Consider the following 24,862-nt stretch of genomic DNA (forward strand, 5'->3'; position numbering starts at 1 on the left):
ATGTAAGAGTACATGAGAAAAATGACAAATAAGGTTTTGTGGGGTTTTTTGTATTAGTTGAATAACATGTATTCAGTTAACCCACTGGGTTAGACTGTAAACCTGGTTCATTATAATGACATTCTACAATATTTCAGCAATTGAAGCCAAAGTAGTGACCTGATTATTGACCTCCCTCTTCACCAAAATGTGACCTAATTACTGACTTCCTTACCAGAACAAGAATTTAGGCTCACAATATGTGAATAAGAGTTTCATCAGAAATACAGCCAGAGGGTTTTTTTTTCCCTTTTTCTAAAAGTCCAGCTCAAATTGATGATGGTTTGCCATTATAAACCATATGCAAAAGATTTTTAGACATTTATTATTTTATCTAAGGATTAGTCTGTTATGTACATCTTATGAGTAAATGATTTTGAACAGAAGAAATTAAAATATCTTTAGAGTTTTGTTGTTTGAACTTTTAAAATTTTAATACAGTTCAAATCAGTGTGCCAGGTTCATTTCAGCTCCTTCACTGCCAAACCTGGGGGCAGGGACTGCTTTAGTTTCTCTTTGTGATGACTGAGGTATAAAGGTATCCGCTACATTGAATTTTAAACTTCACGTTATCCTTCCTTTTCTTGATCTTGCTGAGTATGGCATCCTTTTGCCTGGCCATGAGCAGGAAGTCCTTGATTTCTTCAATTCCATGAGGCATGGCTCCGAGGGGCACAGGGGAGTGCGGCCAGCACAGTAAGCAGCAAGAAGGGAGGATGGAAGAGGACTTTAGAGTTACATATACGTTTTACCACATATTGAAAGCTTTGGTTAAAAATATATTATGGTTGAGTATTATAGAAAAATAACTTTTTCCATTTGTAAAATTTATCTTAACTTTATCTTAATATTTTAATAGGATTTTTTGGAAGTAACCTACCAGATTATCAGAGGTCAGAAATCATGATGTTCATTATGGGGAAAGTACCCGTTTTTGGAACATCCACCCATACTTTGGATATCAGTCAACTAGGGTATGCATATGTAGTTTTCCTGTGTTCTCAAAGTATAAATTTTAAATTAATCTTGGTTTAAATTTAATTTAATGTTATAATATGTTTTATTTTTTAATCATTAGTAATAAAAATCCTGTGGAAATCATTGTTTTTCTGGCACTACATTGCTAAGTAATTTTATCAACATTGCCTGATTTTAGAATCAGTTTTCAGTATATTGTAAATTCTCAAATTTTCTGTGTCTTACATTGACTAGGTTGAAGGTTTATTTGGCCTGGACATTGTCTGTATACATACATAATGTAGGGTAAAGCTTTGCCAGAATGTTGACTTATTCCTAGAATTCTAGAACTGAAAGTGATTTTAAAGATCATATGTTTTGGCTCCCTCATTTTATAGTTTGATTTGATTTTACAACATGCTAGATAAAGCTTTAGTCAGGAAATTTTTTTTGTTTTTTTAATTTCATAAAGAAATGATAGTCTTATTTGATTTATATTTCTTCGACCACCAATTAAATAACCATTTTCCATTTTTTAGCTTTTCTTTTAATTGTCTTTTTGTATCTGCTTATTTTTTTTTTTTTNTTTTTAAGATTTTTATTTATTTATTCGACAGAGATAGAGACAGCCAGCGAGAGAGGGAACACAAGCAGGGGGAGTGGGAGAAGAAGAAGCAGGCTCATAGCAGAGGAGCCTGATGTGGGGCTTCGATCCCATAACGCCGGGATCACGCCCTGAGCCAAAGGCAGACGCTTAACCGCTGTGCCACCCAGGCGCCCCTGTATCTGCTTATTGATAAATGTTAAGTAGATAACTGTGTCAGTTATATTTATGGTAAATATATTCTTACAGTGTCTTTAAATTGGGGTTGTTTTTCATTGTGTGTTCATGTGATTGAATTATTGAATTCTCACATCATGACATTTGTAGGTCTGTTTTATTTGAGAGCCAATAGCTTTTTAATTTTTTAAATTTTTGTTTGTTTTTTACATATAACTCTTTAATTCATATGAAACTGACCAAGTATAAAGTGAGTCATGACTTTAGCTAATATAAACAGTCTATTTAATCAAAATGAATAGAGTTTTAAAATCAAGTAATAATATAAGTAAATGAAATAATGTCAATGTTAATTACTATTAATAAGATAATACCAGTATTTTGTATGTCTTAGGGATTTGGGAACCAGACGGATTCAGATAATGTTGCTGAGATCTTTACTTATGGTAAGGCATTTAAGATAAGTGAAAAATGCACTTACATTACTGAAGAGGTTGAAAGAATAGCTTCATGTTATCCATTTTTTCTTATATTGTAAGATACTATTTATGATTAGGTTTTTTTATGGTTTATGTACTTAAATATTTTATTTTATCCTTTTACTGTTTATTCCTCACTTCCGTCATCTTATTTGATCTTCATAATGATGAAATATACAGAGGATAGAAAGTATTGTGTTTTATACACGAAGATGCCTGGGCTCAAGAGACTTGGAGTGGGAGGAGTGGAAGAGGTTCACCAAGGTCAATAAGCTGAAGACTAGAAGTTGGATGTGAAACCATGTTCTTTGTACAAATCATGCTGTTTCCTTCATACACTGACCAAAAAAGGACTTCTCGTTTGGAAAAATAATTCAGCTATAAATAGATAAAAAGGAAAAGCATACCTAAAATGTGAAGTCCTCTGGTTATTTTATAGTAATTATTTTCATCTTTGATTTAACTATATCTAGTATAATGCTAGGAACAAAGGAGGAGCTGATTATTTGGAATGTGTGTCCTTCCACAGCCTTTAAAGATCTTTAAAATTTATTTTAGGAAATTTTTATTGTACATGATCCATTGGGAAAAAAAAGATTCTATTTATTTGAGAGAGGGAGAGAGCATGAGAGAGAGTGAGCAAGCAGAATACGGGTGGGGGGTGGAGATGGAGGGCAGAGGGAGAAGCAGGCTCCTTGCTGAGTGGGGAGCCCAATGCGGGGCCCAGTCCCAGGATCCTGAGACCATGACCTGAGCTAAAGGCAGATGCTTAGCCAACTGAGCCACTTAAGTGCCCCTGTTTTTTTCTTTTTTAAATAAATATTTCATACCTAGGGTTTAGTACAGAAATATTTCTTGTGTTTCATTTTTAATTCTGGTTATGGTATTTGCTATACACAGTTTTAAATCTAATATGGCCAGATTTAGCAAACCTTTCATATGTATTTTATGATTTTTTATTTGTATCTTGTTTAAGAACTTTTGCCTACTCTTATGATATAAGCACATTTTTTCTAAATTTTTTTACAAAAGTTTTTAAAATTCGGCTTTCCATAACTAGATATTTGAAGTTCATTTTTGTATGTGGTGTGAAACTTGAATATATTTTTAACTCTTCTAGGCGGGTAGCAATTGTCCTAACCAGTTTCCTTTCTCACTTATAAAATCACCGCCTTCCTATAATAAGTGCCCAATATAAATACCCATATTTGCTTGTAATCCTGACTACAGAGACTCCCCACCTGAAACTTGTTCTGTTTCTAAGCCTTTTAATGAAACAAATACCCCGAGTAAATCATCTTGTCTCTAATCCTAATTGTACCAGAGTCACCTGAATGAATGTCTATGTGGGATGGTTAAAATGCTCAGTAGCATTGAAGTATATGCTCTTGAAAAGCTTTAAGTTTAGAAGATAGAGATACATTCAGAAATGCCAAATCAAGTAATGAATAAAGTACAGCTTTACGAAATAAAAATATATTCCTGTTAACCTAAACTGCTTACTTTAAAAGAATAATTTGACAATTTCGATTTAAATTTTTCAGGTCTTACCTGTACTGTACTATTTGCTACCTAATAACCTTGTATCCGTTTAGTACTTACTGCCTATCCCACAGATTCTTGACCTCCCTGAGCCTCTTTTCTGTTACAAAATGGGGATATACACTGATGACCGCCTCATAGGGATGTGGTGAAGAGGAAGTTAATATTCATACAGTACTGAGACTTGTGCCTGGCACATAGTAAATATGTACTTTTATTAATTTTACTCTCTTTATTATGATGTTTTTGCAAATTCATTAAAATCCTGATTACTTTTTTTTTTAGGATTTATTTATTTATTTATTTTAGACGGAGAGTACGGTGGGGAGGGGCAGAAGGAAAAGGACAGGGAGGGAGAGTTTTAAGCAGATTCCACAGTGAACAGGAGCTTGACGTGGGGCTCGATCTCATGACCTTGAGATCACAACCTGAGCGGAAACCAAGTCAGACACTTAACTGACTGCGTTACCCAGGTGCCCCAAAATCCTCATTAGCTTATAAATTTCCTTTTTCTTTTTCATTCAGACTTATCTTCATACTTGCTGTTTCCCTAAAATTATGGTTTTTATAAAACGGTTTGAGAATTTTACCAAAGAAGGACTCATGACAAAGGTTTTTTGTTTCTTTGTTTTTCCTCCCTATAACCAGGTAACCTCTGGATACAAAGCAAAGACAATTGTTACTGCATTGCCTGGATCTTTTCTGGATCCTTTGTTATCACCATCCCTCATGGAAGACTATGAACTGAGACAGTTAGTCTTGGAAGTAATGCATAATCTCATGGATCGCCATGACAATAGGGCAAAACTCCGAGGGATCAGGTATGGGCCATTTTGAAATAGGCTTAGTGATAATGTTTTTAAGTTCTCACATTAATGTATTCAAGTATTGTGATTTTTTTAATCTAAGATTTTTAAGTTTTATTAATTCAAAGTTTTATTTAATTGGTATTAGACAATTTACTTTTTAAGATAGCAAGTGTTTGAAGGTCATTTAATGTACTTTCAGAGCTCTCATCTACTAGTATTTACTAGTTACATGAATTTTATTTTGGTTTTGCTTTAAACTTAGGAATGACAGGAGTCAAGATGAATGTAAGAGTTCCTCTTAATTGAGCTTGGTAATTCAGGAGTATCATTACGTATAGGCTTATTTCAAATGCTCATTGAAATGTGTTAAATAGTTCAACTCCTAAGTATAACTGTGATTTGCCTTAGAAGACGTGATATTATAACTCAATGTGCTATTCATTAAAAATTACATGTTGTCTCTAGAATAATACCAGATGTGGCTGACCTAAAGATAAAAAGAGAAAAAATTTGTAGACAAGATACAAGTTTCATGAAAAAGGTAAGATTATTTTCTTAAAAATAATACATGATCTAAGTTATAGCTGTTCAAATTGTCAGGTAGTTTTATATTGATCTGTGACTTTAAAAGGAAGCCATTGAATTCTTTGGAGTTGGAAATCTCAAAACAGTCATCTTTAGCCTTCCCACATTACCACAGCATTCTGTGTTTAAGCTTTGGTGGATGCTGGAGTAGTTCTGAATTCTTCCTTTGACTAAAATGTCTCTCTGTAATTTCTGTCCTGCACTCCTCTCCACCCCAGACACACACACTATTTCCACTTTTAGTGGCTTCAAGTTTTTGAAAATACTTATCACCATTGAATAAATAAATATAATGAGTGTTTTATGTTTTTGCTGTGTATTTGGCATTCATTGTTCTGTGCATTATTTGGGATATAAAGATGAGGTAGGCAGGATCTCTGCCCTTAAATGTAATATGTAACCAGATTTTCATTATGATTGGTTGAATTTTGTACGTCTGTTGGCAAGTGGCTGAATTTAGAAAATTGTGACTCCTAAAGTTATTTAGCATATTGAATAATCTTTCTGTATATTCTTCATCCAAAGCTTGAGCACTTAGTATGTGTCAGATTCTGAGCTCAACATTGAGAGATACAGCAGTATCCACGACACACATGCCAAGTGGCCTCAAGATAATCCCAGTCTTGCTGGATAAGTGAGCCTTGGTCTTTAGAGGTGCAGGGAACAACACACAGAGAGCCCCGTAGGAAGACAGGTGCAGATATTTATAATCCATGTTCTTCTGTGGCTCATCACTAGACCATCCATGCTTTGTCCCTGTCACCATCTTTTATTTTGCTGTCTCTATTACTTTTGATTGCTGTGTTTCAAGTTAATGTCCCCACAGTTTAAAATCTTCATTTGAAAAATGATTTATAAAATAACAGTTACTAAATTAATGTGAATAAAATAATTCTTTAAGTTTGGCTCTATTGTGTATGAAAAAAGTGGTTAATAAATAGGACAGGCATTAGCTCTTTCCAACTTTTACTTTTTTCAGTATTTCCTTATATTATCCAGTTAATGAAAGAAGTTGTTTCTCATAACTGAAGAACTTTTAATCATGATTAATAGAATGAATTTTGAAAACTCACTGATAACTCTGCCCCCCGTTTCAGCCTTTCCCCCAGTCTATAATTTGCTTTTGTCTTTTCAAATTATCACTAAAAGCATTTCATTGTTTACACTGGAACTCTTTCTTAGCTGCTGTTTTTATTCCCGGCTCCTGCTTCAACTCTGTCTTAGCTGGTAGCTGTATATTAGCATATTTGTTGATGTTGATAGTTGTAATACAATTTGACCATCTGGTTATTAGCTTAAGTTTCTCTTCCATGTTATGTAATAAAAGCTACTTTGTAGGAGGTTATACGCACATGGAATCTGCTTCTACTGCTCTTAAGCAAAATCATCTTTTTCCTCTGTCACTTCCCTTTTCAGAATGGGCAACAACTGTATCGGCACATATATTTGGGCTGTAAAGAGGAAGACAATGTTCAGAAAAACTATGAGCTACTTTATACTTCTCTTGCTCTTATAACTATTGAATTGGCCAATGAAGAAGTGGTTATTGATCTCATTCGTTTAGCCATTGCTTTACAGGTATGCTTTCATAATCTTTCAGTGAAGAAAACATTGTTTTTTATGAACTAGGCACCATCTTTAAAGTGGTTTTGCCTTTATCCAAGTATCCAAGATGAATTTTAAAAGGGAGGTGTCTGGTTTTAAACAGAAGGTACTCCAGGTTATGATCATATTCATTCTTTTAACAAATATTGAGTGAGCATCAGCTGTGTGCCAGATTTGCTCAGGGCCTTGGGAGTACTGTGAAGAGGGGGCAGTATGGCCCTTCCACCCATACTCTGTCTAGTGGGGAAAAGGGTCGTTGCATAGTCATTACATATGTAGCTGTCTCGTTGGAGTGTGCAAAGGACAGTGTGTGATGGGAATGTGTATCAGATGGGTATTTTAGTGCAAGACATAAATGTGTACATGTGCATATATATATACACACACGTGTGTATTTGTCTATCCCCCCGCCCCCTGACAGTCTTTCCTAAGAAAGAGCTATTTGAGAGATTGAGCTCTCCTGTAAATGGACATTTATTCTCCTTTCAGAATTCTTTAAAAAAACAACTTCTTAGAAGGTAACATTTTTATCAGCAGTCCACAAACGACCTGCAGTTTTTCTGTATAATCATAGAGAAAGCGCTAATGGAGCATAAGACGTTGATCTGTCAGCCATGTTTGTTTTTTTTTATTAAAGGACAGTGCAATTATCAATGAGGATAATTTGCCCATGTTCCATCGCTGTGGGATCATGGCACTGGTGGCGGCGTACCTCAACTTTGTAAGTCAGATGATAGCTGTCCCTGCATTTTGTCAACATGTTAGCAAGGTAAGATGTTTAGAAAAGTCCTTCAACTTAATTTTTATATAAAAATGGCTGATTTTCCCCCGGTTCGGATTATTTTTAATTTTGATGATTGTGTATCAAATTCAAAAGATTATGCTGTAAAAGTATGCATCACTTTTTCAGTAGTGACTTAATTGAAACTAAAGTAAAACTACAACTAGTGTTTTCTTTGATGCCTGTTGCTTTATTAGAATTTTTTTGTATAGTGGTCAAGTAGAATGCGTGGTTTTCTTCTAGAATGTCATGTGAATTCTTACATAATTGTTTTCCTTTTAAGCCATTATGAATCTCAGTATCTAAATTATTTTTAGTTATACTGTTCTATACTATTTTAGTTATTGTTTTTTTTTAAGATTTTATTTATTTATTTATTTATTTATTTATTTGACAGAGAGAGATAGCCCGCGAGAGAGGGAACATAAGCAGGGGGAGTGGGAGAGGAAGAAGCAGGTTCCCAGCAGAGCAGGGAGCCCGATGCGGGGCTCGATCCCAGGACCCTGGGATCAGGCCCTGAGCCGAAGGCAGACTCTTAACAACTAAGTCACTCAGGCGCCCCTATTTTAGTTATTGTTTTAAACCAGTCTATTTGAGCCATGTCTCAAAGGTTGAATTATTGAGGAAAACATTTGTTAGAGATTTGTCTTGTGTTATTCAATTATATTCAGCTTTTGTCAGCAATAACTCATTAAATAGCTACTTGCATAATTTAATATTCATTTCAGAGCCTCTAACTTACCTGGCAGAGAAAGTCCACTGTAATTTTTATTCTTTAAAGATACTGGTCAAGGAGAACCTCATTTTTCTGATATTGGAAGTGCATCTCTCAGTCCATGCTAAAATGCAGGCTTTTAGTGCATTCTAAGAAATAAAACTCATTCATTCATTAGACAAATGGTTGACTATCTGATGCCTGCCCTTAGAGATAAAATACTTCAAAAGCAGAGGTTCCCCTGGGGGTTGCTCACAGTGGCGCAGAGGAACCGGACCTCAGAAGTGCCTTGAGACCTCACACACAGGCTACAGAAGAGGCTCAGGGGAGTGAGGCTGCTCACAGCCTTGGGCTATGTCGGGGGGTTTCCAACGCAGTGGCACTCGAGAAAATACATGTTCTTATCCTTTTATAGTAGGTTCAATCAAATATAATATGTCTTTGTTTTTTTCACTGCATGCATAATTTTATTGTCATGGTTTTGTTACCTTCTGAATTTTTAAAATAATAAATGTGAAAATAAAATGATCTCTGCATGTGGGCTCTAAACATAGCTTAAATTCCAAAATAAAGTGCTGGTATTTTTATGTTTAGTTTCTGTGTTTTTAGTTTCCTAGATTTTCAGAGCCAGGTCCTGAGGAGTAAGGTTTTTGATTTTTTTGTTTTGTTTTTGGGTATTTTTCAGGTTATTGAAATTCGAACTATGGAAGCCCCTTATTTTCTACCAGAGCATATTTTCAGAGATAAGTGCATGTATGTTAATTCTTTACATTTTAAGGAAGAGGCACTGGCTTGAGAAACCAGTCAGTGATGATTATAAAGGAGTAAAGTGGTGTTAGAATATTTTCGTATATTTTGTATTTCTGTCATTTAATACATCTGACTGCTTTTCCTTGCTATAAAAGTTCTTGTACATTTTAAGTGTAGACTCATGCACAGAGTCGACCTTCGATGAAAAAAATTATCTCACCTCTTTTTAATATAGAGATATATCTCTTAAATATAGCATGTTCTCAAATATAAATAAGCATTTCTTTAAGAGAATACAATATCCTGGTCAAGAATTTCAGTAATAGGTAACAGCATTCACAAAATCATGGGACAGAGACTGTATTAAGGAAAATCGGTGTTACACCCTACACTGTCCCTTGCTCTTGAAACAAGAACATATATGTGAGCAATACTTTATTCAGACTTTGCGGCTGTAAAAGCAGTGTGATATTGAAAGCATCAACATAAGATACCAGACAGTTGGAGAAGAAAGTGGACCTTTATGTGATTGGTCGGGTGTTTCTTACCACTTCATGGGCTGGTAAGTGTTTCATTAGCAATCACTGAGCTGCAGTTTGATTTTCTTCTCTCAGAGTTTTAATTAGCATGCAGGTTAAAGCTGAATTTAGCCCATCTTTAGTCCTTCATCATTTAATGCCAAATACCCACAGAATAATTAAAGGCTGACTTCCCCATTGGAACGTTATTGGAGAAGGAATCACAGCAGAATGCTTAACATGTGGGACTACATACCATGTGTTTTTATAGTCAGATTGGTCACCAAAAATACACTGATTTTTCTATCACTAATTACAGTTTAAGTTGTGTTTATATTTATATTTAGGCTTTGATCTAGCATGCTTGCATATTAACTTATTTTTGCTCAGTAATTTAAATAATGCTGAATGACTTTTGTTTTGATCAACCCGACAGGCTTCCAAAATCTTTAGAGAAGCATGACAAAAATTTATACTTTTTGACCAACAAGATTGCAGAGTCACTAGGTGGAAGCGGCTACAGTGTTGAGAGGTTGTCGGTACCGTATGTACCACAAGTAACAGGTAAGAGGAGGGTAGTTGGACTCTAACTCTGCTGATTACGTTTCGGTAATTTTTCCATTAACCCAATTAGCAATGAGTTTGTATACATACTTTATCACAGTTTTTCAAATGCTTAGAAGGTTTTACTTCCACTTTAAAAGTTTCCTTTTGAAAACCTTTAGTAATGATTTTATCATGAACAAATGGAGTCCTTAAGTGATTGTTAGTATTGTATTTAACAAACAGAGAAGCCCATGGAAATCTTTCCTCATTAACCCATTTTGTCTTTGACTTACGGAAATATATGTAAATTGTTTAATGAATGATTCGTGACTGTTGAGCTGAATGAATCAGGTAACTGCTTTCATTGGAAGGAATGCTATCTGCTCTGTAAAAGGCCTGCAGACCCTTTAAGTTAAGAATGTGTTTTCTTCTGTGCACCATGTATTTCCTTCCATTCTTTTCATTGCCTCAAATAATTCTGTTGTTTTTAAGGCAGAACTACATGGTGTTTTGCATTCAGTGTTTAACAGCTGATGTCAGAGTCTCTCTGTCCTATGCCTTCATTGTCATTTGATGGTCGTATAAGTATTAAATTTGGTAAACTAGTTCTTGCTTTGGGGACACCTCTGTTCTATATGAGAACGGTTTGAATTAGGTGGTTTTCTGGGTTAATCACTACAAATAGCATAATCTTTGTAAATAATGGTCTTTTTTATAATGTGAATCCCAAACATGCACATTTATTCTAATGTTAGTTCACAACCCTCTGAGTCCTCAATGAATGCTTTTGCATTTTCTTTTACATTCTATACTATGAAAAGTTCTATACCTCATGAATTCCTTGGGGATATAACAGTAGTACAGTTTTGTAATTTAAAACATTTTTTTAAAAAGACCTTAAAAATATTTCATTCTTATAATTTGGATTTAGCTCTCTTTCCTTCAGGCAAAAAACCTCATAAACTCAGGCACAAGCACAAAGGTAAATCCACGTGTCAGTTTGGCCTGCCCTTCCCTCACCTGTCCTCTAGGAAAATAGCTTAATAAAATTTGCCTTTTAGAAATGGAGCCAGTGGCCCATGAATTTTATGTAGTTATAAGTTCCATGGTTATTTCCCTTTACCTTCCCAGTAGCCGTAGTATATTTTCACCCTTGCTGTTTCCTTTTACCCTGTTCCTTTAACAGATGGGACTCTTAACAAGTAACAATCTTTAATGAAAATTATGGTACTTTTACCACCATGTTTTAACAGGTGGTTTGGCTCTTCTCCCGCAATAGATATATTCTCATTCTTACTGCCTCTCTTTCATTGACTGAAAGAATTCTGAATATTTCATTATATATTTAATTATGTAACTGCATAGTAATCCCTCAGCGTGAATAAGGTTTTTCTGATTTATAAAAACTTTGATAGTTTAGAACCAGTCTGTGGCACATACGTCCTGTCTTCATACAGAGTCTGAAGATGCAGTGATAACTTTATGGTATAATCAATTGGTTATTAAAATTTTTTTTGCTGTGTAACCATCAGATACTCATTTTAAAAAAAGGGATTTAAGAAGAATATATCAAGAGAAAAAGCAAAACATACTTAGTTTGCTGTGTATCATGCCTATACCTTCATCCTGAAAATATTAGCAGGAATAGATACAGATGGCCCACAGGGATGAGGGGCATTATCTTCATAAGCTGTTTTAGAAACCTTACTTTCGTGTAGATGTCCATGATATCTGATTACAGTTGTACCTGGGCTTTTCTGCAGTCACCTGTAAGCAGGTGATTGTATAGGTCAAAAGAATGAAGTTCTGAGAATATTCGAGTTTCCCATTACGTTTTATTTTCTTCCCTTTAAAAATTTTTAATCTTCTTAAATCTGTTCACTCTGGACTATGTTCTTACTGATTTTTGCCATCCAAAGATTCCTTCCCTGCCCTCATGCCTCTCTTCCCCTTTTATTTTTATCTTTGACCTAAAGCTGACTCTTCTGTGCTACCCATCAGCCTTTGTATGTTAGCCTAGAAGTTCTTTTATAGGATTTTTTTTGTGAGAAGCAGGCTGTTATTCCTGAGTTCTGATGAGGCCTTGGCAGTTGACCAACTTAGAAGGTAAAAGCAAGTCAGCAGTGATGACCACGTACTACTTTGTAGCGGTTCCACTGATGTCATTCTGTTTGGTAATTTATATCAGAACATATGTTCATGAAGGAAAAACAAAGAATACAGGTCTAGGCCATAGTCACAGCCACAAGCAGGAGATGAAGTATTTTCAGTCTGAAAACCGTAGCAGAGCAATCTGTGTTGATGTGTCACAGTTGAGTATGTGCGCATCCGCACCCGTACCTCCAGCCAGTGAACCCTGCGGGGTCGGTGTGAAGCAGAGAGTTTGTCACTGAATTCCTGCTGTGATTGCCGAGATAAGGCATTAATTTACATGTCTTAGTACAAGGCCCAGGAAATGTTTGAAGGGTGATATTGATGGAAGGGTGATAGGGGAAGATCAGTCATAACTGATAGTAAGCTTTTGTATCTGGAAGATAGAGGGGTACGTGGAAATAATTGGAGTAATATTTAAAATTTTAAGAAAGTGATATAATATTCATTTAGGCTTTAAAAGATATGAGAATTTGTATAGTGGGAGGATGTAAAAGAGGACAAGTAATAAAGTGTTTCCAATAAGGGTTTCTGTTTGTAGAAAAGCATGGAAGATAGGAGGCCAAAGCATGCCCAGAGATGGAAGAATAGCACATTATACTTGAACATTAGATAAATTAGGGAGCAGTCGAAGTTACTGTTGGTAAGATCTGAACAGAAACCCCAGAATGGCTTTTTTTTTTTTTTAAAGATTTTATTTATTTATTTGACAGAGATAGAGACAGCCAGCGAGAGAGGGAACACAAGCAGGGGGAGTGGGAGAGGAAGAAGCAGGCTCATAGCAGAGGAGTCTGACGTGGGGCTCGATCCCGTAACGCCAGGATCATGCCCTGAGCCGAAGGCAGACGCTTAACCGCTGTGCCACCCAGGCGCCCCCAGAATGGCTTTTTAATTCATCAAGAAGTAGGTGGCTTGGTAGAGTGATATGGTTAGTGTTTTAAGAAACTTATGATGGTGGCATATAGGGAATATTGTAGAAAGGGCTGTTATTGGTCAGGGTGGACTGGGGCAGTGATTCTCACCTGAGGGTGATTTTGCCCTTGCCAGGAAACATTTGCCAATCCTGGAAGCATTTTTAGTTATCACCACTGTGGGGCAAGGAGAGGTGGGTAGCCCTACTGGCTTCTAGTGGGTAGAAGCTAAACATTCTGTAATACACAGAAACCACACCACCACCACAAGAATTATCTGGCCCCAGATATTAGTAGTGCCAAGGTTTAACCCTGGCTAAGTTAAGTTGTGATAACAAACAATCATAGGTTCTTAGTGGTTTAAAGCAGTGAAGATTTGTTGCTCTCATTAACTGTGCATAACTTCATAGCATCCGTACCTGGAATTCAGGCTGATGGAGCGGCTGCTCTCTGGAATACTGTTTGTACTTTATTGGCCAGAACTAGTTACATAGTCCCTCTAAACCACAAAGAAGCTGGAATTGCAGTCCTACTCTTTGCCTAGAAAGAGGGTGAACGACCATATTTGATCACCAGCGTTAATTACCACCATGAAAGCCTACCATGTAATAGAAGAGTGGTCAGTAAGAAACTAGTTCCTTGGGGCGCCTGGGTGGCTCAGTCGTTAAGCATCTGCCTTCGGCTCAGGTCATGATCCCGATTGAGCCCCGCATCCTCCAGGCTCCCTGCTCAGCGGGAAGCCTGCTTCTCCCTCTCCCACTCCCCCCCTGCTTGTGTTCCCTCTCTGTGTCTCTCTCTGTCAGATAAATAAAATCTTAAAATAAAATAAACCAGTTTCTTCATCTGTCCTGGCCTTCTTATAGTTCTTCATTCTTGGCTCTTTCCGTAGAAGAAAATCTCAGTATATATAAAATAGGATTAGAAAGATGGCGTGTTGCCAGATTATGAAGTGACTGTGCTCTCAGACATAGATATTCTAGACCCGAGTTTCCCAGCTGCTGTTGGGAACATTCCAGGTGTGTCTGGATATTGATCTCCTTAGCCGTTCTAGTAGCTGCATAGGGGCTGGGGCTGTCAGAGCCTACGTGTGAGCAGCCTCTTCCATTTTTCTCTGACATGTTCTAAACCCAACTGTAAAAGCTTGGGAAGCTCTGCATCAGTGTGTGGGCTGTATTTGTTTTAAAATTTTCATTAAGACTAAAAATGAGTTACTTTTGAAATAACACTATTAGCAATATAAAAGGGAGAGAGCAATTAGATCAGGTAGGAAGCTCTCCTAAGAATCAGGCAAAAAAAGATGCAGAATTTTAATGAAGGCCCTCTTGAAAATAAATAGGGCACTGTGACACAAAGATGGTTTATTAGAGATGTTAAAATTGGGTTTAGAACATGTCAAATAGAATTGACTAATAGGAGTTTGGAAATATTGAACTGGAGCTCAAAAGAGAAAATGTACTTGTCCAGTTCATCTGTGGTTGAATAAACCTCTAATTCTATGTATCGGAATACATAAAGTTGCCTTGCTGTTTTTTGATCAATCCATAACTATTAGGTGTTCTTCTCCTAGCACCCTGTGCTTCTCCGTTGTGCTTCATTATTTGTGTAACTGTTTATTTTGGGTCTTACCTGTTAGACTCTAAGCTGGTATGGACTACATTCAGCAGTCTCTCCCTAACCCCTAACATGGTGTCTAATCCCTTCATAGATTTGTTGAATGCTGAAGGAGAAAATCGAAGTAGAAAAAAATGTATGGGAGGAGATTATAATAAAAAAATTCAAATTTCCACGAAATGGTTAAGCATAAAATGGGCCTAAGAATAGCTGTTGAACTTACTGGGTGGAAAGACACACCCTCTTTTGAGAAGAGTGGTTGAGGGCAGGATTATAAAACTGCAGGAGTTAAGACTAGGTGGTGACAGTTTAGAGCAGTCGGTTCAGCCCAAGCATGTTTGCAAAGTGGGACGAAGCAGATGAGCAGGACAGTGAAGTGATGAGCAAGTGTTTCCAGACAGGTGGTTGACTTAAGCAGAAGGTGAGGAGCCAGTGGAGTTGAATGGCTGGAAAGGGTGGAGAAGGAGCTATTGACTGAAGCAGCGGATCCTTCCAGTCCACAAATGTGGTGGCTGGTAAACACTTGCAGACACGGGGTCCTGAGCGAGAGCCTCAGTTGGTGCACAGCTTTCACTGTTCGGGGGGAGATGGGAGATGGAAGGGCAATATTGTGAGTGTCCAGGAAAAATGGGTATATTCAGTTTAGGTTATGTAATTCTGCCTTTTAGTGTTGACTTTTGTTTTACTTTTTACTAAGCTATTAGGGTAATGGTAACATTGCTGCTCTGAATGCCCCTTTTTGGAAAATAAAACAATTAACCTTAGTTCACCCCATCAGTTTTATTTTTTTAATTTGCTTGATGGAATTTAAAAATCTGAGAACACAGTGCTTTATATATTAAGAAAGAGCAAAAAAAGACAAACTTTATTTTCTAAGATTTTTGAAATCTGAAATAGGTGAAGTTTTTAAATGACATACCATTTCTAACTAGCAAGTAATGGGGAAAAACCATTTTGATTTTAGATGAAGATCGACTTTCGAGAAGAAAAAGTATTGTGGACACTGTATCCATTCAGGTGGATATTTTACCCAACAGCATTCCTTCTGATGACGTGGTAAGTTGCTGAAAGTGTATGGCGGAGTACTTTCTTGAGATAGACGTCAATTTAAAAGAACTTTTTGCCCCTCCATACTTTCAAACAGGAGCAAATACAACTCTAAATTATCCCCCAAATCAACAATGCTATTAACAGACTGTTAATGCTATTAATCTGATTTAGCCTTGAACTGATACTTTATTTATTTTACTGAACTCGTGTCAGCTCTCAGTAAAGATAAACAATGGTAACAATATGTATTATGAGGTCATTAGGTTTTATATTCTGATTTAGTGTAATAAAAGGAACTGTGAAACAGAACTAAGTTTTTTTTATCCATAAGAAATGTTATATATAAGGCCTGTTATTAAACTGGGAGGCTCTCCAAATCCTGTTTTATTTTTAAAGATTTATGAAACAAATTATGAGAATACAGGAAACTGTGCAGTCTCATGTGAAGGCAAATACTACGTGGAAGGTCTCAAAGCCTCACCCAGAGGGAACATTGTTTATCGTTTGATAGTGACTATACTAGATTTAATGTAGGCTACTCTGTATCACTGCCCTACGTCCTCTTCAAGGACTGTGACTCTTCCTGCTTCAGTAGAGCACAAAAGTGTACCCTGAGTTCTAGGAAGAAGAAAGCAGCCAGTATTGTCTAGGACTTACTCTGCACACATCACCGGAGAATTTTTTGATAGTCAAGTAAAAATGCAGAAATAACCAGGACGTTGAGTGAGCCTCCTCCTTGGAGTTTGTCTGTTTTTTGCCTTTCTAGGTTTTTCCTTATTTCTCATGGCCCAGTATAAATAATTAAGAGATTATCCATCTAAGAAAAGGGGAAGGAATTTGCCTGAATTCATGCTGTCACAGCCCCCTGCCTCCCCAGTCCCTGTCAGTCTGCAGGAATTACAACTTTCTGGTGGCCAAGTTCCAGCCGACTAGCTTACATTTTAATGCTGTTCCACTCCCCAGTAACAAGAACCAGTCAGTTTCATTAAGAAATTATCAGCAGAGTGTCAAGAGCAGTTAGGAGGCAGTTAGTGTTCATTTTGAAATACGGTGGGTGTAGTTTCTTGCCACTTTAAAAGCTCAAGAAAAATCATCTTCCCTAAATTCACCTCTTGAAAGCCATTTTAATTTATATACTTTTTACTAGCCGGGAGGGTATTGTGCTGGCCCTGTATTTTACAGTCTAGATTAGAGTTGTCGATCATGACTAAGATAAAAGTCATCAAGAGTAGAAGGAGTGTTGAAAGTCCTCGAGGCCGGTGCCTTTGCACCATTTCTCCAGAACACACACCGGTGTTCTGGAGAAGCAAACAGACTGTAGTTTGTTGGGCACCGAATGAAGTAGGTGGCTTGTATTTAGCAGTGTCTACACTGTATGAAAAATATGAATCATCGGACACTAATATAAGGCAGTTGGTCTTTTTCCTTTTTAAATAGGATTCACAAAAGGAAAAAGTGAGAAACAAGGTTGAAGCCAAATTATAGAAGGTTTTGTCACCTGCCTGAAGGCTTTGTGTGTAATTTGGTAGGAAGTAGGGAAACACTCAAATTCGGGCAGTGTCGTTGTCAGGGCTATGCTTTCCTGAGAGGAATCTCAGAAGCGTGGCTAGGCTAAACTGGAAAGAAGAGACTGGCGGGAAAGAGGCCAGCGAGTAAATCCTTTTCATAGGCTACAGTTTGGTTAAGGAGGACCGGCAGTAGCCAGGCAGGAGGTGAGGAAGGGGGTGGGAGAGCAGTAACCTGTTCCAGAGCAGGATGGGCAGGGCCAAGAAATGACTGAAAGGGAGTCCGAGAAAGGAGGTTAAAAACTAGAAGGGAGAGGGACAGAGTGACTGCATCGTGATTATACGAATTAGGGAAAACAAGAACTGATAGAAAAGAAGAGTTCTTGGAATAAAGTACTTTAACTTTTCACTTACCTGGGATCGAACAGGTAATAATTAACAGTTACGTGTAATGAGAAGGCTGGCCTTGTAGTTCTTCTGTGTTCTTTTCCCTGTCCTGTAGTAGTTTCTCAAAAGTCTAAAATGCCTACCCAGTTGTAAGAACGACAGTGGGTTTTTTTCATTGAGGTACTAGACTGCTGGTAGGTACAAATAACTAATGAGCCAGCCTAATCCTGTATATCTGCTCCAAATATCTAGAACAAAGCAACTGAAGATTCCCAAGTTTAATCTGACTTCAACTAGAAATATGAACCCTCAGTAGAAAAACCGAGCTAGTGGAACTCTTGCTGCTTGATTTCCAGCTAAAGCCTTTGTATTACAGAGAAGCTAAGGTGCAGAGCATGAAGTCTTGCTTTCGTTAGTCTTGCCGCCTTAGACTTAGAAAAGAAGCTCATGAGCTAAAACTAGGGATGACCAGAGGCCCAAGCAAGTACTCAGGTATCATTTCTTACCTTCTATTCAGAGATACTATAGTAACTGGGTATGTTATTCCCCCTGAAAATGTGCTGGTGCCATAAAATGTATTTCTGATATTTTGTCATAAAGCAATTGATTTCATGCTTTTCATATATTTCAAAGCAAGAAAGGGGGGAAGCTTCTTATTAAAGGGTATTTCTGGAAAATAAGTCCAGGTGGTTGACCTTAGAAGACCCAGAATATGATTATTTTAAGATGTTGATTAGCTGTACTCATTGAACACTTCCCAAAGAAGTGATGATTCTTGCCTTTAAACCACCGGAAGTTTTCAGTTTATTTTTGATTTGTAAACTGTATGTGGCACCAAATTAGAGAGGGTGTAGAGGACTCAGTTGTCACGAATTACTTAGCTGGACTGGGTTTACGTATTTTCTCTGCCTTGACTGTCTGAGTGCGCTGTTCACTTAGGGAAGCCTAGTTCAGTCAGCGGGCCCTGGCTGCCCAGCCCACGACTGGACATGGAGTTCTGTGGTTCAGTGGTGGTTGGGCTGCGCACAGGCTGCCTTCTGCCAGCCGGCGGGAACCACCGCGTAGGCCCCGGGCCCGGCCCAGGAGGAAGCGGAGAGTACTTGATGCCACGGAGAATAGTCACAAGCCCAGCCACACAAAGAACAATTGTGAAAGTTCTTAGTTGACTTGTAACAAGGTGAAGGTGTTGTTCATATTGACCTTTCTTAACTCTTTATTTTACTTCAAATCCCTTTTCTCTAGGTTAGTAACACTGAAGAAATCACCTTTGAAGCATTGAAGAAAGCAATTGGTGAGATTTTTGTCAACTCTCCTCATGATTTGCTAGCTTATCTGTATCTTAGGACTTGATGAGGTGCCGGAATGAACAGAAGCAGCTTGACGTTGCTGCGTAGATCTGTAATTGATTTATTCAGCTGCGTTTTTTAGACTTCTATACTTGTCCTATCTTACCATACGTAATTCTTCTCTGTCCTGTGACTTTCCTAGAATTATGAAAGCACGTCAGTGTATCTTAATGCCACACTTCTTTGGTGGCCAACATGCAGGCTGCTCGAATTTAGGAGAAATAGCATATTTCCTTTTGTAGGAGATGGGATGAAAATTCTGAATAATTCTGAGTGAATTAAATAGAGTAACTTTTAACAGGCACAGAGTAGTGTAACTAGAAGCGCGTTTCTAATGGGGTAGGAGAAAGGAGCTGGGTGAGGTTGTTAGCAAGTAGGCATGATAGAGGACCATGTTAACTCTTGCTGTTTTATCGGTTAGAACATCGAGGCAGAGAAATTAACAAACTCTTCTGAGGTCACATAGCTAGTAGATGACGGTGCCAGATTTCATACCCATATTTGACTGACTGTAATCTTTTCACATTGCATGAAATAGTACTCTGACTTTTTTCTCCTTTGGCCCTTACAGAAATAAATTTTATGATTTGCCTCTTTTTTAAAATTTTAAAATGGTTCTTTCAATTAAGTATTGATATAAATTACTGCTAGGCTAATGATACTTTGTTCTCAATTCATTTCTAACTGGTAAAGCAATAAAGGGTGGGAATTGGCTCTCATTTTTTCAGAGCTGTTAGAATAAGAAAATTAGTATCAAGGAAAGTGGAGTGCTCTAGCACTCATCATGCATAAAATAAAATCTGACCTTTTTCGGCTTACTCCATTAGAGGATTTTTTAATTATGTATTCAATGTCAAATTTACCAAAATAAAATTAATTCAATTCAGTAAGCAATTCTGAATAACCATTATATGCAAGATATTTTGAGACATTTAAAGATTAACAGGACATGTCATGGGGTATGTGGCTGGCTCAGTCGGTAGAGCATGTGACTCAATCTTAGGTTATGAATTCAAGCCCCATGTTGGGCATGGAACCTACTTAAAAATAACAATAACAACAAGATAGTACATGTTGAGAAATTTACGGTCTAGGGCAGGGGTTCTCACAGTGTGTCCGTGGGCCGCTCGATAGCCTGTGGTGGTTCTTGCAAGGGATCCTTCAAGCAAAAAGTACTTTCATCATAGCATTGCATGAGAGTGTAAAGATACTGTTAGCCTTTATACTGCCTCGGTCAACATGAATGAAGGAGGCGGCTGCATCACGCTAGTCTAGCAGCGGTCAGTTCCTCAGCACCACACACACACAGTTATTTTAAAATGAGATTTTATTTAGGAATGCTCTTAATATAAATTATTTTATTAAATCTCAACCCAGGGTACATATCTTTGGGAAGTACACGTAAAGCACTTCTTTGATTGCCTTGATTTGCAAGCTGAACTAGTCAATTTTTTTTTTTAAGATTTATTTGTTTTAGAAAGAGAGTGTGCACAAGTCAGGAGGTGGAGCAGAGGGAGGGAGAGAGAGGCAGAATCTCAAGCAGACTCCCCACTGAGGACAGAGCCCAACACGGGGCTCAATCCCAGGACCCTGAGATCATGACCTGAGCCAAAATCAAGAGTCAGACGCTTAACCAACTGAGCCACCCAGGCGCCCCTGAACTAGTTGATTTTTATAAGGGACATCACCTGTACTTCAAAAAGAAAGAAAAAAAAAAGACTGACAGAAAATGGTATTTGGTAGGCATCTTCTGGAAAATAAATGAAATGAAGCTGTGACTTCAAGAGAAAAAACAAAACCATCCTTGCTGTATTTGCTTCTGATGATAAAATTTGCACTTTGAACAAAATTAAAATTTTGACTTTCGTCTGCCACTGTGAGTTTGACAGCATCCAAATATTTAGATCTTCTAATGAGATCAGTGGTAGTAACTACCAAATAGGATTTAAAAAATTGTGTGTCATGAAACGTGTCTACATGTAGAGACCCTGCATAAATCACTGGATCAGTATTCCCCATGCCCATTGCATGATGTTACACAAACATGCGTAGATAGACCGATAGATTTTACCATAACCAGTTACAAAAAGGTAGTGAGATTTCAAATTTTGTATTGCAACTAACTTTCAAGAATACTACCACTTTTCAGACTGTGTTGTAATGTCCAAGAAAAAATACCCACGGTTCTGGGAAAGGCTATTAAAATACTCTTTCCCCTAGTGCTTATCTCTTGGAAGCTAGATTCTCTTTATACACTAAAGCCAAAATAATGTACTGCAGCGGGTTGGATGCGCTTGCAGATGGAATCCAGCTGCCTTCTGTTAAGCCAAGACATTGAAGAGATTTGTAGAAATATAAAACAGTGCCGTTCTCCTCACTGAGTTTTTTCACTTCGGAGAGTATGGTCATTTTTTCATTCAACACATGTTATTTATGTTAACATATAACGGCTTCATAATTTTAAAGTGAATTATTTTTAAAGGAATTAAACGTTTTTAAAGTTTCTCAGTTTTTATTGTAATATGGAAAATATCAATGGATATGACAGTTTGGTTTTCTCATAACTTTCAGGGATGTAAAGGACTCTTGATACCAAAAGCATGGCAAACAGACTTGTTGCCTGAAGGCCAAATTTTAGTTGGAAGCATCCTCAGAAATTTAGATAAGATCAGGGTATATCTGCCTTATCTTGCCCGCATCCCCTTACTTCCCACTGCTTTTACCTGATCACATGTAAACATTTATGTGTCCTGCCTGGCCTCTGGCCTTTTGAGCTGCTTACCCTGGTCTAGTGAACAACAGAGAGGTGATGATAATTTTCTCTTAGTCATTCAGAAGTGTATAAATTCTTCAATTTTGTTAACGTGCGACAGTTTCAAAGGAAAAAATCCTTAATAATAGCGTGTTTCCTTTCTACCTGCTATTTCTGTTTCCACTTTTTAAAGCTAGCTAATTATAACCTACAGTTTGTCTACCTGAAAAGCAGCCTGGGTTAAAGAACATTGAACACAGTGCATTTCATCCTATGAAATTCTCAACCAGGAAAAAACAAACAAACAAAAAACAAAATAACCTGAAGAATTGCTGGGGGGTTGCAGTAGACCATTAACAAATAAGCCATAAATTAGGCCTGTTTCCATATTCTTAAGCAGATGTACACACTTATATCCGTAGTATCAAGACAGGCATTTATTTATTTTACTATCTCACGGACTTTGGTCAGGCCACACATCATTTTAAGATAAAAGATGTCTTTTCAAACTGGAAATAAATGCAAAAGGCTAAAACAGTAGGTTCTAAATGGCTCTGTATTTCCGCTGTGCCATTCAGTATCAAGTTCAGCAGCCTTTTAATTTAGCATCTCATGTACCAGGGCATGAATGTTCATAAAAGAATCATCTTTCAGGTGGGGCCTTGAAGTTGTTTGGCTTGCAGGAAGTTGTCATGCTACTCTTTTGGGAAGAGAGTCAAAGGTAGTCTTTGAGAAAGGATCTTGTACTAGATAGCTTTTAAACCTTAGATTAAAAAAAAGTTTTGTGTATCTACTCTCTAGTCTTACAGACATTTCAAGGATGTTCAGTCTTTTGCTTTTTTCCTTTTAAAACTAGTTCTATAAATTACCTTTATTTTTGGCTTATAGACTGCTTTTATGGTCATTGGGAAGGTTCTGTGAAAATCTGTAATCCCTTTAATGGGTCTTTTTAAACATTTATATAGATACCAGTGGAATGGAAGAACAGGAAAAGGAAAAGAGGCGTCTTGTGATAGAGAAATTCCAGAAAGCACCTTTTGAAGAAATAGCAGCACAATGTGAATCCAAAGTAAGTGAACGGTTGGTAAAAGGGATGTGGGAAGAGCTTGATTTTGTGGACGTTTTCTTGGTCATTAGTCGGTAGGTTCCACACTTTATTCAGATCCGCAGAACACAAGGTAATGTATCAGGTGGGGACTGAAAACCCTTGGCGGCCTGGCTGGGCGGCCTCGGTGATGTGTGTGTGTAATACAGGCCGAAGGGGCCGGCGGCTCCCAGACTGAATGTTGAGGATTGTTGCTGCTGTGGTACTTTTTGTGCAGTGTTCCTCGGGGACTTCGCTGTGGGTATTTTGTTTTATGTGTCTCTTGGTTTCTCCCAGTGAGACTAGGAAGTGGATGAAAGAGAAACTTTACATTAAATTCCAGTGGATGGGACGGGGGAAGCCAAAACATGAAAGCGCTCTGTACCATCAGCTTCATGGTTGCCCTTATGCTTTGTCCTCTAAATTTCATTTGCATTAGTATAGGTAAGTATTTGGGAAATAAAAAAAAAAAATCCATTCTTAAACAATTTTTTAATTCCTTGTAGGCAAATTTGCTTCATGATAGACTTGCTCAAATACTGGAACTCACCATACGGTAAGGATTTTATTACTACAACAACGATAAAATAACAAAAGAGAAATTGCTAAACCCCTATATAGATTTCTGGTGGAATATGTTTAAGTAATAATAGTGCTTTTCAGTTAGTGCAAACATAAGATCACAGGGGTGCCTCTGTCTTGGTGGTCGTTCTGTTTGGACAGACCTTGATAGCATTGCTTCTCGTGTCTTCCAGTTGTCCTAGCTTTCCTTTTAGATCGTTCCTTCCTTCCACGTAGTCCCATAAGGAAATCTGGGTAATTTGGAAGACTCACATTCTAATGAGACATTTAACCAAGTAATTTCTCATATTTAACCATTTTGACCTGCAAAACACTGCCGTTTCATATGGTTCAACCTCAGTTTTTTCCAGGGCAAGCCCGATTCTCCCTAAGCAGATGGCTCACTTCAGTCATTAAACTTTTCCTCAGTCATATCCATTTCAGTCCTGTTGTAACTTTATGTCCCAAACATATGGCATCTAACGTAATTGGTCTTGTGGTTACATACTTGTGCCTGTTGGTGCTGAAGTAGGGAACCACAAGACAGAGGGAGAGACAATGACAGGTTCCCTCAAGGGAAAGTGCTTACGCGTGTCCTTCTGCTGACCTCAGTGTGGACACTGGCCTTTGTCTGAGGGGCACAGTGGAGGAGCCATAGTTCGAAGCTGTGCTTTTGGAGTTTTTTTATACATCAGCGGTATCTTTTGTATTTTTAACTTGATGAGCTAAGTCTGTTTTGCTTCAAGCATAGGATTCTATAAATAGGAGAGACAGGTACACGCTGTCGTCCACTTGCTTTTTGAGTTCTGTCTTTTTTCGGCCATCCTATGCAAGGCATGCTTCCATCAGTACACCTCTTATTCTAGGCATTTCCCCACCATGCCTGCCACCCCCAGTAAGCTAAGAATTACTCATTTAAAAAATTGCAGAACAGAGAATCAGACTATAATATGCAATACATGATATACCTTAGATTCAGAGAAAATTGATGGCTGTGGGCATTTATTTACTTATTTGGTGTCTGTTAATTATAGTAGTAATGGTCTGTTTTGTAATGGATCTTATGCGACATCTTTTCTGTTGTTTTTGCTAATTCTCACCGCAGCCCTAAAAAGGTAGATAGGTGCTTTTTTTTTTTTTTTTTTTTTTTTTTTTTTTTTTTTTTTTTTTTTGGTGCTTTCTAGGTAAAAAGACTTGAGGCTTTAGAGAAATAATTTATTGAAGGTCATCTGGCTACTGAGTGGAAAAATCACAATTCAAATCCATAACTCCGTTCTTAAAAGGAATGTTGCTAGGACCCACCATGTTACATTTAATCAGACTGTCATAGCTATGTGGATTGAATATTTAGAATAAGGATTATGACTAATTTTCTTTTACTGGTACTGCAAATCCTT

General features: G+C 37.4%; 1 protein-coding gene and 1 pseudogene across 3 annotated transcripts in view; one reads left to right on the top strand and one right to left on the bottom strand.

Annotated features, from left to right (window-relative positions):
* Positions 1-24,862, top strand: part of EFR3A (EFR3 homolog A) — a 100,174-nt gene that overhangs the window by 70,430 nt on the left and 4,882 nt on the right. For all 3 annotated transcript variants that reach the window (XM_011222913.3, XM_034668628.1, XM_011222914.3), the window contains 12 exons: positions 899-1,013; positions 2,172-2,223; positions 4,447-4,619; positions 5,073-5,148; positions 6,609-6,770; positions 7,435-7,566; positions 8,979-9,046; positions 9,998-10,125; positions 15,745-15,836; positions 18,965-19,013; positions 22,786-22,889; positions 23,411-23,460. In XM_011222913.3, the coding sequence (XP_011221215.1) occupies positions 899-1,013; positions 2,172-2,223; positions 4,447-4,619; positions 5,073-5,148; positions 6,609-6,770; positions 7,435-7,566; positions 8,979-9,046; positions 9,998-10,125; positions 15,745-15,836; positions 18,965-19,013; positions 22,786-22,889; positions 23,411-23,460 (1,201 nt within the window). The remainder of the gene's footprint in view (positions 1-898; positions 1,014-2,171; positions 2,224-4,446; positions 4,620-5,072; positions 5,149-6,608; positions 6,771-7,434; positions 7,567-8,978; positions 9,047-9,997; positions 10,126-15,744; positions 15,837-18,964; positions 19,014-22,785; positions 22,890-23,410; positions 23,461-24,862) is intronic.
* LOC117803826 lies at positions 501-700 on the bottom strand (annotated as a pseudogene).

Source organism: Ailuropoda melanoleuca, chromosome 9 (genome assembly GCF_002007445.2).
Source record: "Ailuropoda melanoleuca isolate Jingjing chromosome 9, ASM200744v2, whole genome shotgun sequence".
Classification (NCBI taxonomy): domain Eukaryota; kingdom Metazoa; phylum Chordata; class Mammalia; order Carnivora; family Ursidae; genus Ailuropoda; species Ailuropoda melanoleuca.